At 42.1% G+C, this 15,152-nt stretch overlaps 3 protein-coding genes across 3 annotated transcripts; 1 reads left to right on the plus strand and 2 right to left on the minus strand.

The window, feature by feature from the left end:
- Window positions 1-1,272: 1,272 nt before the first annotated feature.
- On the plus strand, window positions 1,273-1,901 carry LOC141617969 (uncharacterized). Its single transcript, XM_074435098.1, has 2 exons — window positions 1,273-1,302; window positions 1,473-1,901. Exons 1-2 carry the CDS (start codon window positions 1,273-1,275, stop codon window positions 1,899-1,901), a joined length of 459 nt encoding a protein of 152 aa, XP_074291199.1.
- A 3,624-nt stretch (window positions 1,902-5,525) lies between these two features.
- On the minus strand, window positions 5,526-11,346 carry LOC141617970 (uncharacterized). Its single transcript, XM_074435099.1, has 8 exons — window positions 11,309-11,346; window positions 10,935-11,202; window positions 10,480-10,584; window positions 9,842-10,402; window positions 9,709-9,800; window positions 9,519-9,624; window positions 9,380-9,455; window positions 5,526-5,674 (listed from the first exon to the last, which is right to left on the minus strand). The coding sequence occupies exons 1-8, from the start codon at window positions 11,344-11,346 to the stop codon at window positions 5,526-5,528; spliced, it is 1,395 nt and encodes a 464-aa protein (XP_074291200.1).
- A 64-nt stretch (window positions 11,347-11,410) lies between these two features.
- Window positions 11,411-13,995, minus strand: LOC141617971 (uncharacterized). The gene is made up of 5 exons (XM_074435100.1): window positions 13,661-13,995; window positions 13,391-13,547; window positions 12,458-13,339; window positions 12,222-12,410; window positions 11,411-12,124 (listed from the first exon to the last, which is right to left on the minus strand). The coding sequence occupies exons 1-5, from the start codon at window positions 13,993-13,995 to the stop codon at window positions 11,411-11,413; spliced, it is 2,277 nt and encodes a 758-aa protein (XP_074291201.1).
- Between the last annotated feature and the right edge of the window lie 1,157 nt (window positions 13,996-15,152).

The following is a 15,152-nucleotide window of genomic DNA, read 5'->3' on the forward strand; positions in this document are numbered from 1 at the left end:
GTGATTCCTTAGTTTTTCACGCTCCTCGGGGGTTCTAGCTTTCCTCCACTGCAGATATGAGTCAGATACCCATAACGAGCCAACCAGAGTAGGTATGAACCACGTGTTCCTTTGGGCCCAACGAATAGCCCACTCTCGACAAGACTCCAAAGTATGTGCAAAGGCAGTTTCAGGGATGGTGTCTAGCTTTGGGATTTTCTGTCTTAAGACCACTTGCCTCATCAATCTCTCCGGAAAGGTATGGACCATGAATTCCAAACCAGGAACGCGAATTGACCGTGTTGGATCCAAGGATGATACTCCAGTCACCGACCTAAGATGCCACCATGGCACTATCCACCTGATTAAGGGCCCACCTTCACTCTTCAGTTTATTCTCCCAATAATCGCATACTAGAGTGAAGTCCGCCATATATAGCCTCGTTCTCATCGCAATTTATCGGGAGCGATATCCTGTCACGTCAACTGGGGGCTCGATCAACCGCAGCCTTTCCATCAGCCAGATCTACGAAATAAAGAGAACGAGAGTGGGTATCAAAACCGGCCAAAAAAAGAGAGAGAGATAAAAAAAACAGCCGAGTAAGACAAGAAAACGGGTTCTTACCTGTAAAATAATAGAACTCCCAAGATATGGATGCTCGCGGTTCGCCTTCCTATTGTCCAATCCTAGAATGGTCTCTCCTAGAACTAAGCATGTTGGGCTTCTGCGCAGTTCCATTTGCTCCACTATGCCTAGAAATCGCGGATCACCCCTCATCTCTTTGTCCACATGCCCTCGCAGGATGTAGCAATGAAGAAGGCAAAATCCATAAGCTCGGCGCCTCGCCACATAAGAAATAGTAGGGTCCTCCTTATTTATAAATCGATCAACAAATTCGAACATACGGACACCTTTTGAGGTCATAAGACGGGCTACCTCTGGTTTCCAGGAGGGTGTGCTCCCATTTAAATATTTAGGAGTGCCAATTCAGGTTGGAAGATTAACTAAGCATGACTGTAATATCCTTGTGGACAGAATTGTGGCCAAAATTAGGGGAATAGGAGCAAGGAAACTGAGCTATGCAGGCAGGCTTATATTAATCAACTATGTGTTTAACACTTTGCACAATTATTGGTGCTCTATTTTCCTTTTGCCAAAATGTGTTATAAAAAGAATTGAAGCTCTCTGTCGTAATTTTCTTGTGGAATGGGGATGTTGTGTACCAGAGGACCCCTCTGGTTGCCTAGGACAATGTCTACTGTAGTAAAAAGGAGGGTGGTCTGTGTGTGAAGAATGCAGGGGTGTGGAATATTTCTACTGTTGGTAAGTTGGTGAACTGGATTTATACAAAAGTTGAACATTTATGGGTGCTTTGGGTTGATCATATTTATATGAAAGGTGCTGATTGGTCTTCATACTCACCTCCACCAGACTCAAACTGGAACTAGAGGAATATATGTAAGGTTAAAGATATTTTTGCAACTGGGTATCAGGGTAACTATTGGCTCTCTGATGCCAGGGGTTATTCTATTCGGGCTAGCTATCATTGGCTACAGGGATCACACCCCTATGTGCCTTGGTACAAGGATGTATGGGATAGCTGGACAATTCCCAAACATAGTGTCATTGGCTGGCTTATTAAGAGGCAAGCCTTGAATACTAGGGACAAGTTATTTCAACTTGGGATTTGTGGCAGCAATTGTTGTGTGATGTGTGAGCTAGAACTAGAAACTCATGCTCACCTATTCCCTGAGTGTGCTTATAGCAAGCAGGTGATAAATCTTCTTGAGCATTGGTTACTTATGAGGATTCAAACACCTCCTGGACATAGTTCTACTGTTAGGAGGAAAGTTTGGAGAGTGGTTAGGCTTTCTTGGTGGTATGTCCTCTGCTGGAAAGGAATACCTGCAGGAATGATATGAAGCTTAGACGACCAGAAGTTCTTGTTTCAGAAATTTAGAAGATGGTTCAACAGAGAATACAGCAGAAATTCTCTCCTAATGGGCAGCAGGCTGAAGTTAGTTGGTTGAATAGCCTAGGTATCAATGTATAAATGTAGGTTCTTTTCCTATTGTAATGGCTTAAGTTGATGAAAGTGTTTTCTTGTAATATCCTTTTTGATTAATCAAAGCTTACATTTTACCAAAAAAAAAAAAGAAGACGGACTACCTCAGCCTTGGTCAACCCCAACAACTCCCTGAATTTGTTTTTATATCCTTGAGAGCTAAGAGGTATAACCGGAACACTTTCTGAATCCCATCCTCCAACCGCAGCAGTTTCTTCAGGAAAGGGACAAATTTCGCCTCCCGGAAAGGCAAATACATGAAAATTCGGATCCCAATATTCAAGACAAGCATCCAAAAAGGGGTTAATTACCTTCACTAGCTTCAAACTTATAATGGATTCTAAACTGAACGCACCCATGTTGTGTTTCCCCACATTTGTAAATTCATTCGCCTACTCCTTAATGCGATTTTCAAAGGCATCCATTTTCTTTGGAAATTTTGAGAAGATATAGGATGTTTTATGTAATAGACGAAGCCAAGGAAGAAAGAATTGTAAGAATAAAAGCTCAACCGAGATCTCTATTTATACTATTCGTTGTTTCCTAATTTCAACTGAGGACGGACAAGCTGGAGAAAAGACGCAGCAGTTGCTGCGCCTCTTCGAAGGATCGCAGCTCCTGCTGCGCCTCTTCCTCAGGCTTGTTTCTCCGTTTCACGGTCGTGGATCTTTCCTAATTCTATTTTGGTAAAAAATTCCTATTCCTATAGGATTTTGTTACGGTAATTCAGAACAATTACCAAATTCATGTTTCCTAATCTTTACGGGTTCGCTTTTTGAGGCAGAATCGACATTTTGGCCAAATACGCACACTTACTCGTTTTTTTTATTTTCTTTTTTTAGGGGAATCATTTCACTCCCTCTTTTCAAAATGTTTATAATACATTTAGACATTTCTTTTAAATTCTTTTTTAGGGGGTAGCCCTCCCTACCGTCCGGTCGTGTCATTTCGTCCATTTTTGAGCACTTTTTTTTTCTTTTCATTTTTTCGCGCTAATTTAGGCCATTCTTAAAATTCTTTCTATTATATGCTTTTGCTATATGATTCTCTACGTGAATTTCGGCAGCATGACGGCGCAAACCGTCACATGGCAAACCTGTTTTTTCAAAGCTAACCTACAGATACAGCAAACACCCAGCAGCAAAGGCACACAAGCCACTATATATACAAATGCAAAAATATATACAACAAAGTACGGGCTCCTGCCCAAGGTGACACCAAAAAATGTACAAATGTACAACAAACAGCCGGAAAACTAGTCCTGACGACCCCTCAGCTCCGCCATTGTCGCCTCAGGGGCAGCAATCTCAGCATCTCTAGCCTCGAGCTCTCTCAGCAAGCGGGCCGTCTCCTCCTGGGACTGCGCCAGCTCACGCTCCAAGCAACGCTCCCTCTACACAGAAGAAAATGAAATGAAGTGATACTTTACTTTACTTCGCTTCACAAGTTTGGAAGATAATAAAAATTAAAATGGGTACGAAAAGTTCATACCTGCCTCCCCGAGCCACCTGCAAGGGCCTCAATGGCTGTAGCTCAAAGCTGGTTGGCCATCCTCCACAGCGCCACGTGCCTGGACAGTGCCACCTGCATTCAAATACAGAGCAGGTTCAAGCAAATACATTCCTATGTAATAAAGTATAAAATACTAAAGACAGCCAAAGCTGAGGGCTTACCCTCTTCACAATGTGCTGCCACTCGTCTAAGCCTGCGTCGGTCACCGCCTCGCTGAAGTCCCGGATCTCCAAGATCACTGTCATGCCCGCCGAGTCAGTGTACTCCAACGTCTCTGGAAAAGCTGGGGGCTCGACGCCCGCCACCTCGATCTCCTGCAAAGCTCAAGTGATTCATTATCATTCAACAATTATTAGTTTTATCAAAGATAACTAGACGGTAAACATGCTTACCATGATCGGCCAGTACGCTAGCCTCCGACAAACAAACTCAGCGTACTCCTCACCAGGAAGGAGGAGAGCGTCACTACTCACACCGGCCAGGTCGGTCGTCCTCTCAGCCTCTGAAGGCTCCCTAAACATCGTCCGTAGAGGATTAATGGGAGTCGTAAAAGCTTCATGAGAGCACTGCCGAGCCAAACGCTCACCCAAGTACCACACAGGCCCAATGGGCGTCGTCAACAGCAACCAACTTGAACTTCGAGGATGGAGAACCTCAGCCACGAAGGCTGGAGCTCCAGTGTAGCTCTCCAAAGGCCGGGGCACCTACTAAAGCAAGGAAACGAGGGGTCATTCCTATGATCATCTCTAAGTGAATAAAAGATAAAATGATGATCAAAGATGCTTACGATGTCTAAGCTCAGGGCGTTCACGCCCCCTCCGACAAACGTCGTAAGAAGACCGCTGGCTCTTCCGACGACACACGATCCAATTCCTCACAACGGGGTACGCCCTCGGTACGTCCGCCACCCTCATGGGCGCAAAGCCAGGGAAGTAGGAGTACACCCACGCCTGCAGGCAAAATGATAATGATTACAAATCATTTTCTATAAAAATAATTTTTCATACTCTAAAAAAAACAATATGATCTTTCATATTTGCAAGAAAGGTTCATACCTCCAACAAAAGTCCAAGACCGACAGTGGCAGGAGATGTCCCCTTCTTCATTAACTCTGGATGTACCATGGCCCTCATGTAGCGCGTGAGGACCGCGAAGCTAGGAGTAACCCGTTCCCAATGACCTAGGCTACTCAAGTCAGCAAGAAACGGAAGAAGCTTCGTCGACAGCCTCTCCCCCTTGTCTCCGAGGTAACTCGAAGACAAGAACCACCACAGCCACAGACGAGCCCGCTGCTCATCAGTACAAGGTGGTGAAGGCACCATGCGTCCATCCATCCTCACTCTCGTCGGGACCCTGCTGCCAAAGTAGTCCCAGGCGTAGGTATTCGACACCAAACCAGGTACCTGGACCGCACTCGTAGTCAGGTTCTAGCCGATCAGACTCCTCGGCTCAGCCGAGTCTACTCTCATGGCCATCACCGGCCATACCACCGGCTCTTTTCCACACGGCAGACCCGAGATCATGCCGTAGTCCTCCAAGGTGACCCTGATCTCTCCAAAAGGCATATGGAAAGTCGAGGTCGTGTCCCAGAACCGATCAAGAAAGACTCGAATCAGGCAGAGGTTAGCCCGAATATTCCTCTCCTTGATCTCCCTCCAGCCTCGCACCAAGGCACCGAAAGCTCCCTGGTCGACGATAGCCTTCTCCTCCTCCGACAGATTTCCTAAGGCGTCTATCATCATCGTGTAACCATAAAAGGACCACATGTTCCCAGCCTCCTGCGTCAATTCAAAAGGAAAGTTTTCTCAAGCATAGAAAAGCGCAAATAAACGAACAAGGAATTTGTAAGAAGTAAATAAGTGAATAAATGAATGATGAGTTGAAGGCTTGCCATACTCCTCGACGTCCTGTATGACAAGTGGCTCTCTGCCGCCCAAATGAGATGTCGTCTATCCCATTTCTCGGCCCACTAAGGCGCTCCTGTGAGCTGATGGCAGCCTCGTCCCACATTAGCCCTCTGTGGGGCCTCCTCCTCCATATCCTCCTCCATCTCATGAATGGTAGAAGGCTCAGCGTCAGTGTCCATGAAGTCTCTCCCCGACGTAGAAGGAATATCCTCTGCAAATCAAAGAGAATAAAGCAATGTTAAGCACATTTCCAAGCACTTTCAAGCGTTTTCAAACGATAAAGACGGCATTTCTGGCCATCTTTGGCCAAGTTTTCCAAGCCCGATCACTCGTATGGTAGTATGAGTTAAGACACATCTAAATTCGAGCCTATTTGTAGGTTTGAGTTGAAAATTTGGCAGCATTTCGCTACAATGTCAATTATGCCATACAAAAGTGTCCCGGAGGAGCTGTCACAAATTGAAAATTTGGCATTATAGCAAGTTTACCCATTACTCAAGGGTTCTAGAACATCAAGTTTCATCAAAAATGGGCTAGTATAGGGCCATTTTCGAAGGGTTTTACGGTTTAGTAGAGAGACCGTCACATTTCGCCCCCAAATCCTTAATACTTGACGAAAATTCGAAAGGGATACATGGTTGTGTTCCTAACATGGCCAATTACTCATTTCTAATGTCAATTTCATGAGGCAAATTCATTTGAGACAAAAGCCCCTCATTTTCGACCCAAAAATCAAGCTCGAATGCAAATTAAAGCAAGTACACATACCTCGATTAGTCATCGCCTATGGCGAGTTTTGATCAAGTTTTGACGGAATTTGGTTGGGATTTGGTTGAGTTTTGTGAAGAAAGAGAAATATTTGTGTTTTGAAATAAAAAACAAAACACGGTTTAAGTCGGGTTTTTACCCGGACAAGGACAAGCTTTTGCTGCGCCTTTTCCTCAACAGGTTTCCTCAACATTCGTTGCAATTCGTAAAAAGTTCGATATTTGTGGGCCCAGGCTTAATGCGCCTCTTACCCAGCATATGGCTCCCTTTTGGATATTCTCCTCGTCCGAATCGGTATTTTCTCCGCAACAGACTACAGACAACCACGACATTTTGTTCCCCACGAGAATTCATGATCACCAAATATGGTTCATGGGCTTCTCCTCTTTATTGGAATTTTGCTTGTGACTACTCGAGCGGATTTTCTTTCCTCAGCGGTGCTAAGGACGCGCCGTTGTCGATCTGATACTTTATTTTCTCCTCAGCGGTGCTAAGGACGCGCCGTTGTTGATCTGACACCTTGATGTTCTCCTCAGCGGTGCTAAGGATGCGTCGTTGTCGATCTAACACCTTTATTTTCTCCTCAGTGGTGCTAAGGACGCGCCGTTGTCGATCAGATACCTTATTTTCCTCAGCAATGCAAAGGGCGTGTCGAACCTTTATTTTCTTTTTTCCTCAGCGATGCAAAGGACGTGTCGAACCTTTGTTTTCTTTTTTCTTCAGATATGCTAAGGACGCATCATTGTCGACCTTTATGATTCTTCCCTACGGTACCAAGGGTGCGTCGTTGACATCTCAGGTATGGTTTCTTCTTATGGCTGGCGAGCTTCCTTACGTAGTCTAATGGACTTTAAACGACCCTCCTTGATAGTCGACAGACTCTAAAATGTTCCCGATGACAGGTCCTTGGTTCAGACCACTTGAGCCGCCTCGCATCGCCATAGTCGTCAGGTTGTAATCTTCGATTGACCTGATGGCTATACTTTGACTTTCGCCTTGTCCAAGCCTCAGTCAAAGTGGGGGCTATGTAGATACCTAATTTCTACACCTCCCGCCAACCACCCAGTGATAATTGGGCCGCATGTTTGATATGCGGAGCGATTTATGACAGTTCGTAAGTTCATTGACAAGTGATAGCTCAGACACTCGAGTCAACCTCATGGTCGTCATCTACGCGCCAATACTGTTGTTTTAACAGTAATTAGAGTTCATTTGGAGTCCGGGTCAAAAACCGCTTCATTTTCTAAAAAACGTTTAAATGCCGAGTCGGAATATTCCGGAGTGTTCTAGAATTCTCTGGCTATTTATTCCAAATTAAATTTAGTATTTTTAAGGAAATATCTTCCGCATATTGTGTTTCACGGAATAAGGAATTGCATATCTACCGAAATTCCATAAAAAAACGCGGAAATCTTTCTTGCTGAGGAGGAAACCTCTGGGAAAATGATGCAGCAGGTGCTGCGCCTCTTCCAAAGGTCGCAGTGACTGCTGCGCCTCTTCCCCAGCCCTCTTTCCACGCTTTCCAGAATATTTCTGTGATTTGTTTCCGTATCCGGGTCATTCCTAAACTCCTCCATAGGTTAAGTATAAATATAGACCTTCGGCCTCCATATTTGGCACGCGAGTGTTTTGCCCCTTCTTTCTCTCTCTTTGCATTCTAGACCACGCTATTGCTTTTGACGCTTACGTGCTTGATCAATCGACCACGTAAGCTCAGATCATTCTGAGTCTCAGTCACGTTGCATAGACCGACCAATTTGACCAACTCCACTTTAATCAACCTAATCAATTCATCAAAATCCTTTAACAAGGGCATCTTCCACGCATATTCGAGTGGGGCAATCATTAAAGCGATAGTCAATCTCGTTTCGTCAAACATGTAAGTCTGAGGGTGTAAATCCTATTTATCTATTGTACTTTTTATTTTGTATCATCTAATGTAAGGTTTATATCAAGAGCACGTTCAAAAACCGTCATAAAATCAATCTCTTAAAACCGTTTTTATAAAACATCGGAGGTCTGACGTCGAGAAGAAACGCAGCAGCAGCTGCACCTCTTTGAAGGGTTGCAGCACTTGCTGCGCCTCTTCCAGAGGCTGCCGCTGCTCCTGCTCTTCTTCTTCTTCCTCGACCTTCTGCAATTTTCTATTTCTTTTGTTTTCTTTCGTTTTCTTCGACATGTCAGTATATAAATCATGTTTAATAATCCTTTTTTAATTATAATTCTTAATTTGACTTAAATCCCTTATAATTCAATATTTGCGGGTTTTCTTTATCTTATTCAAACCCGAATTTGAAAGGTTCGATTTTCCCATATCGAGTCTTTAGAGTTCGTCTTTTGTACATAGTTTTTTTAATTTCAGTTCATCAAATTTAATTCCGTTTTCAAGTTTAAAGTTTCGACCTTTGTAAATCCAACATCGTATGATTATAAATATGTAAATCGCCGTAATAATTTATTTAAACTTAGTCTTTAATCTGACTTGTGACTATATTCGATGCATATATCCTGTTAAATCACTTCCACTTAAGTCTAGTATCAATAATCGATCTTAAATTTTCCAATGAACAATAACATTGTTGCGGTTCTGACATCAGAGGCAGAGCCCAGCTCTAGAACAGACGTAGGAGGTGCTGCGCCTCTCCCAGAGGACGCAGCAGATGTTGCGCCTGTTCTGGGTTTGTCTCTGTCCCTGAACTCTTTCTCGCTTTGACGTAGCTTCTAATTACGGTTTAAATCGACTATTAATCGTAGTATCACCTCTAATCTGCCGTATTTTTTTTTGCAAAAGATTATCATTTCATTCAAAAGAGAAGGAAATTACAATGTTTGCAAAGCTATCCACTACACAATAAGCTCAACTACTCTAAGACACAAGCTAAGGTCTAAGAACAAAGACTAGCACATATCAGAGGGAAGCAATCATCTTTCGACCACTTGAGCATTCTAACAGCCACAAGAAATTTGATATGTTTAAAAATACAAGAGATAGATTGTGCAACCTCTTTAAAGATACGTTTGTTTCTTTCAACCTACAATTGGTGAATAGTAGCAGCCAGAGTAGTTGCCAACCAAGCAGTAAGCCAATGTCAACTAATTCCAACAGAAGTTAATTCCTCTTGAAGAGAAGAAATAACTCTGGATATACCCATCCAAAGAAGAAGTTGTTTCCATATTACAGAAGAAACAGGATAGCTGCAGAATAGATGATCATGAGTCTCCTCCTGAGCAAGACAAAGAGCACACCTATTAGCATAAGGTATACCTCTTTTCTACAAATTATCCACAATAGCTAACTGATGCTGAGCAGCCAGGGAGCAGATAATTTTATGACTGGGAACAATGCTAGAATGTGCAAGACCTGCAGTCCAACTACCAGCAACAGGGGCATTCCTGAAAAAACCATAAGCAGACTAGACACTGAACTTGGTATTCACTGTCCATTCATTGATGAGCAGCTTAGCAGCCTGAACAAACCCGGCCAGATTAATTAAGTGATCCCTGGTAGCAAGGATACCAGACATACTGAAAGAGAAATGGTCTTTAGCCCTGACAGTCCAAAAATCCTCCTGTTTCAGAATGTGTTTGCCAACCCAACTCTTCTATTTACTGGTTCCAGGGAGAGAGAGTTGCCAAATCCATTAACTAAGGAGAGAAAAATTTCAGGCAGGAAGATCCTTAACATTAAACCCACTAGCCAAGGTAGGAGAAGAAATCTGGTACCAACTCTTAAAGACCATTCTCCTTTCTCCATCAGGAATACACCAGAAAAAATTCCTACAAATCTTATTAATTGTTGCACAATAGCATGAGGTAACAGCAGACTAGAACACCAAAAATTCTCAATTCCAAAGATAATGGAATTAATAAGCTGCAATTTTCCAGCATAGGTGAGAAAGTGAGTCGACCAATGAGCAACAACTTTCTGTATCTTAACAATAAGGGAGTCAAACATGCTGACAGTAAGTCTAGAAGAGTTCAATGGGAGTCCTAGGTATCTAAAGGGAAACAGACCTTCAGAGAACCCAGTATCATGAAGAATAAGCTCCTTAATGGAAGGGTCAACTCCCCCAAAGTAGATACTAGTTTTATCAGGATTAGCAGCAAGACCTGAAACTTGAGCAAACCTGGCTAGCACCTCAGCTATAGCGTAGCAGATGGAGCATTCCCTCTAATAAAGACCATTAGGTCATCTGCAAAAATGAGGCGAGTCAAGTTGGTGCTGCTACACTTGGGATGATAAGAAACCTGAGGTTTGGTGCAAATTTTCCTTAAATCTTCGGACAGGATCTCCATACCCCAGACAAAGAGATAAGGTGACAACGTATCACCTTGCCTAATGCCACTCTTCCCCTGAAAGTAACCAGTGAGTTCACCATTAAGCTTGAGTGAGAACCAAGGATTAGTTATACAACCTAAAATCCAATCAATGAATTGCTGGGGGAAGCCAAACTTATGGAGATAGTGACCAATAAAATCCCAGCTCAAGGAATCAAAAGCTTTTCTGATGTCTACTTTAATGAGGTATCTGGGAGAAATATGTTGTCTAGTATAATCTTTGATCAGAGCCTAAGACAACATGACATTCTCAAAAATACTCCTGCCCTTAACAAAAGCTGCTTGCTCTTCACCAACCAGAGATGGAAGAACTTTCTGAAGTCTGTTAGCTAGGATCTTGCTGACCACTTTATAGAATATAGTACAGCAGGAGATGGGTCTATAATCCATGACAGAGTTAGGGACAACTTTCTTAGGATGAGGGAAAGAATGGTAGAATTAGCAAGCTTGGACATGTGCTTAGTTTTGAAAAAATGATACACAGCTCTGCCAAAATCCAAGCCAATGATAGCCCAAGCAGACTTAAAAAAACCAGCAGAAAACCCATCAATTCCAGGACTACTATTATTATCCATACTAAAGAGAGCATCCTTAATCTCTTTTAAGGTAATTAGAGCAGCTATATTTAGACTCCTTCAGCAGACAACTTATTACCAGGGTAGTCCTCATAAGAAAGAGGTAGAACCTGAGTAGACTGCCCAAGCAGTCCATGATAATAGTCCTGAAAAGACTGGCTCACTTGGGTATGTCCCAGCTGAGGTACTCCATAAACATCATTGAGTATTCCAATTTGCTACTGATGCCTTCTTTCAGAAATCTTGGAGAAAAAATATTTAGAACTTCAATCAGAATCCTGGAGATGCTTGATTTTAGCTCTCTGAGTGAGCATATTAAGCTCCTGATTTTTGACAGTAATGAAATCCTTAAGTTTTAGCATTTCTTCCTTAATAAGAGATTCAGAAAAAGGATTTTGAACTAGTTGAGCTTGATAGTCTTTCAAGGCAATCTTAGCAGTCTTGACTTTAGCAGATATATAAGCAAAATCCTTGCTGTGAAGTTTTGTTAGAGCATGTTTCATTGACTTAAGCTTCTCAAAAAAACAGAAAGTAGGACTCCCTTGTTTATCAGTTCTCCAAGCATCAGCAACAGTACTAAGGTAATCAGGATAAGAGATCCATTGGTTAAGGAAATTAAACCTCTTCTGGATCTTTCTCTCCTCAGAAATATGAACAATAATGGGAGAGTGATCAGAAATACCAGATTCACTAAAATGAGCAAAAGATTGGGGAAAGCTAGAGAGCCAACTAGGGTTAACAAAAGCCCTATCCAACTTAGACCAAACCCTAGTAGAAGAATCATGCTTGTTAGTCCAAGTGAGCTCACAACCAGTGCTATTAAGATCATCAAGATGACAGGTGGTAAGACAAGAATTAAAACCCATCATTTCCTGAAGAATAGGAGGATTAGGACTGAGCTTCTCAGCAGGATCCCTGACAACATTGAAATCCCCTAAGACTAACCAAGGAGCAGAGGGAGCAAACTTCTTCAAATCAGTCTAAAGTCGTTCCCTGGCAATGGCACAATTACTACCATAGACCATACTAAAAAAAAGTCATATTAGACTCAAAGTGGTCAATATTGAAGCTGATAACCTGATCAGAAATTTCCTGAGAAACAATTTTAGTAGACTTGGGGTTAAAAAGAACCCAAATTCTCCCATTATAGTGCTTACTATAGTTAGTAACAACAATCCAATCTCGAAAGTTTTGATGAACTATAATAGCAGCATTAGCACTAGAGACTCTAGTTTCCAAAAGAGCAAGAACATCAATCTTATTATCCTTCAGAAAAATGAGGACCTCACTATGTTTAATGGGACAGTTGAAACCCCTAACATTCCAGGCAGAGATCCCCATTGAGAAATATTAGGAGTTTTAGTAACACCACTATTAGTAGTACTAGGTAACACAAAACATTCTGAGTGCATTGTGGGACTAATATCAGGAGAAACTGGAACAACAGAAGGAGATCTCTGGCCTAGTGAGACACATAATGAGCCTACATTCTCCAACTGAGTACCAGTTTGTTCCTGAATGAGTCCCAAAGTACCACCTAGTTCTGGAATAGTCACATCACCAGGTATCTCATCTTGAGAAATTTCACCAGGTTCCAGTACTTGAAAAGAATTACTGGTAGAAACAGTAGCATGATCAGCAGAGCTATCAGACCTGCGAAGAGAATCAGAGGAAGAAGGTTTTGGATCATTGGAGACCTGATCACCAGACCCAGAAACCTGCTGAGGAACCTGATCCTTTTCCTGAGTAGGATGCTCTACATTAGTCTTAGTAGCCATTTTAAGCCATTTACAGGTAGTGCTCTTATGCCCTAATTTACCACACCATGTGCAGTAAAAAGGAACCCATTCATAGACTACTTGCTGAGTAATTTGCCCCAAGAAAGGAGTATTGATAACCACAGAATCCACAAAATTCTTAGAAATATCAATTTCAACCATAACTCGGGCAAAACACAGCTTCTCTTTATTAGTGGTAGCAAGATCTGCAAAAAGAGGCTTTCCTAGTTTGCTAGCAATCTTACTCAGTACCACCTCAGACCAAAGATATGGGTCAAGGCCAGGAAATAAGATCCATACAGGAACTTTAGCCACTTTATCCATCTCAGTAGAGAAGGAAGGGGACCATTGCTTAAGAATCAAAGAATTACCCTCAATCATCCAAGGACCCTGCCTTAGAACATTAGTCATGGCTTCCTGAGAGTCAAATCAAAAAGCAAACCAGCCCTTTCTATAATACTGAACAACCGGAAGAGCAATTGAGCTCCAATTTTTAGTAAGAAAAGCCGGAACTGGTTTAAGTGAAGGTTTACCCCCAATAATATGACCCATCAAAGTAAACTCCCAAATTTTCATTTCCTTTTCAAAATCAGAAGTATCAATATCAATTTCAACAGCATTTACACTATCATGACAAAATTGCAAGCTCATCCCAGCGTTTGGAGGTGTTTAAACAACATGAGACCAAGGTTTGGCCACAGGGTGACCAGATTTGGAGACATTTTTATTTGGAGTAACAAGAGTATCTTAGAAGCAGTATTCACAATATTATTGACAGGAGTCGTATTACTAACAGTAACAATTGGAGAAACAATGGAATTAGGGTTTACCAATGCTAAAGAACCAGTATTAGGACAAGCAATTGGAGAAGAAGAACGCAAACCCGAGCTTCGAGCTTTATCAATGGCAAAAACAATTAAATCGTTCACCGTCACAAAATCCACACCCAGGGTAGAACAATTCACCTCCAACTGATCACCATTATCATCATGAAGACAATTAGAAGAAATCGGTGGTTTAGGAGTGGTTAGAATAGTACGGAGCTTCGCAATACGACCTCGTGTTCGCGCCATGGAAATCAGAAGAAACCACAGGAAACAGAGTGTCAAGGAAAATTCATGAAACCGTAAAAAAAAAAGAGAAAGGTTTGTTGTAGAGAGAGAGATAAGTTTGTTGTAGAGAGAGAAAATATTGTTGTAATCTGCCGTATTTTCATGCTTTGATTTCTAGTTTTATTCTTTCTTTTATTTCTTCTTCGAAATCCCGTCTTTGAGCGTGCTTTTGACGTAAATCAAATAATCCTTGTAATTATTGTAATTTTATTGTAATTTTTTGTGTTTGATTTATTTACTTGTCTTTCACATGTAATTGAATCTAACTTCCAACTTCGACCCAATTGTTTGCTAAAATACGTGTTCACCGACGTAGTCTAATCTCACATGCTAGGATTAATCTATTGTTTGTTGCATTGCATGCATTACATTGAAGACATATCAAATATGAACAATTTCCCTAATCATTAGTAGAGGCCGCTATCGAGGCGGGCGGGATTAGGTGTTCGAATTAAAGAGCTTCTTAATACGTACCCTCACCCCTTACTCCAGTTATCTCTGGACATCTGTGTCCATTAGCATCTTCGATAGTCATTCTAGATATAGAATGCTAAGGGTAATGAAATTCTTAGTGTTCATGTCACTACTTTGTGTCTTGACATGACGCGAAGTATCGGTTTCCAATTTTTCCATAATAAATTGGTGGCGAATCCAGAAATGCAGGCTTATTCAACCTTTCACCGGTTTCAATGCCTCACCAATCGGTAACGGCCCATGACGCGCTTTGGCAAACCAAGGTTCCGTGGGAGAAGTGTCGCCACCTCAAAACCAACGCGCAGGTGCGCGTGGTGCGGGTTGTAACACCCCCATACTCCAAGTGCCTTACCAGGACCACTCAGGTATGAAGATATTACCATCTCGGTTACCTGAGGCATGATATTCATAAGACAATAACGAAACAACTTAAATGATATAACTTTAGTGAAAAGTACAATTGAAACCAAATCCCAAAATACGGGTACAAGTTCTTAAAACCAACTGTCTACTGAAATACTGAAATGTCATAAAACTAAAAGACTACAGCGGAAGACTTCTATCGTCAGACGGTGGCACATCCCACTATCCCAAAGACTCAACTCAAACCTGCTCAATTACTGCTCACCATCCCCGAATGGATC

Source organism: Silene latifolia, chromosome X (genome assembly GCF_048544455.1).
Source record: "Silene latifolia isolate original U9 population chromosome X, ASM4854445v1, whole genome shotgun sequence".
NCBI lineage: Eukaryota > Viridiplantae > Streptophyta > Magnoliopsida > Caryophyllales > Caryophyllaceae > Silene > Silene latifolia.

Excerpts from the sequence above, each read along its gene's own strand:
- LOC141617969 (XM_074435098.1), top strand. The coding sequence starts at position 1,273 with ATGCAGGGGTGTGGAATATTTCTACTGTTG. Across the intron at positions 1,303-1,472 it reads GTGGAATATTTCTACTGTTG|GGTAACTATTGGCTCTCTGA; the intron begins GTAAGTTGGTGA and ends ACTGGGTATCAG.
- LOC141617970 (XM_074435099.1), bottom strand. The coding sequence starts at position 11,346 with ATGATGTTTATGGAGTACCTCAGCTGGGACATACCCAA. Across the intron at positions 9,625-9,708 it reads CACTTAATTAATCTGGCCGG|GAATGCCCCTGTTGCTGGTA; the intron begins GTTTGTTCAGGC and ends TGGTTTTTTCAG. Across the intron at positions 5,675-9,379 it reads ACAACTTCTTCTTTGGATGG|AGGATATTCCTTCTACGTCG; the intron begins GTATATCCAGAG and ends TTTGATTTGCAG.
- LOC141617971 (XM_074435100.1), bottom strand. The coding sequence starts at position 13,995 with ATGGCGCGAACACGAGGTCGTATTGCGAAGCTCCGTACTATTCTAACC. Across the intron at positions 13,340-13,390 it reads GGAGCTCAATTGCTCTTCCG|GAAGCCATGACTAATGTTCT; the intron begins GTTGTTCAGTAT and ends TTTGACTCTCAG. Across the intron at positions 12,125-12,221 it reads CTCAGGAAATTTCTGATCAG|ACTGATTTGAAGAAGTTTGC; the intron begins GTTATCAGCTTC and ends GAACGACTTTAG.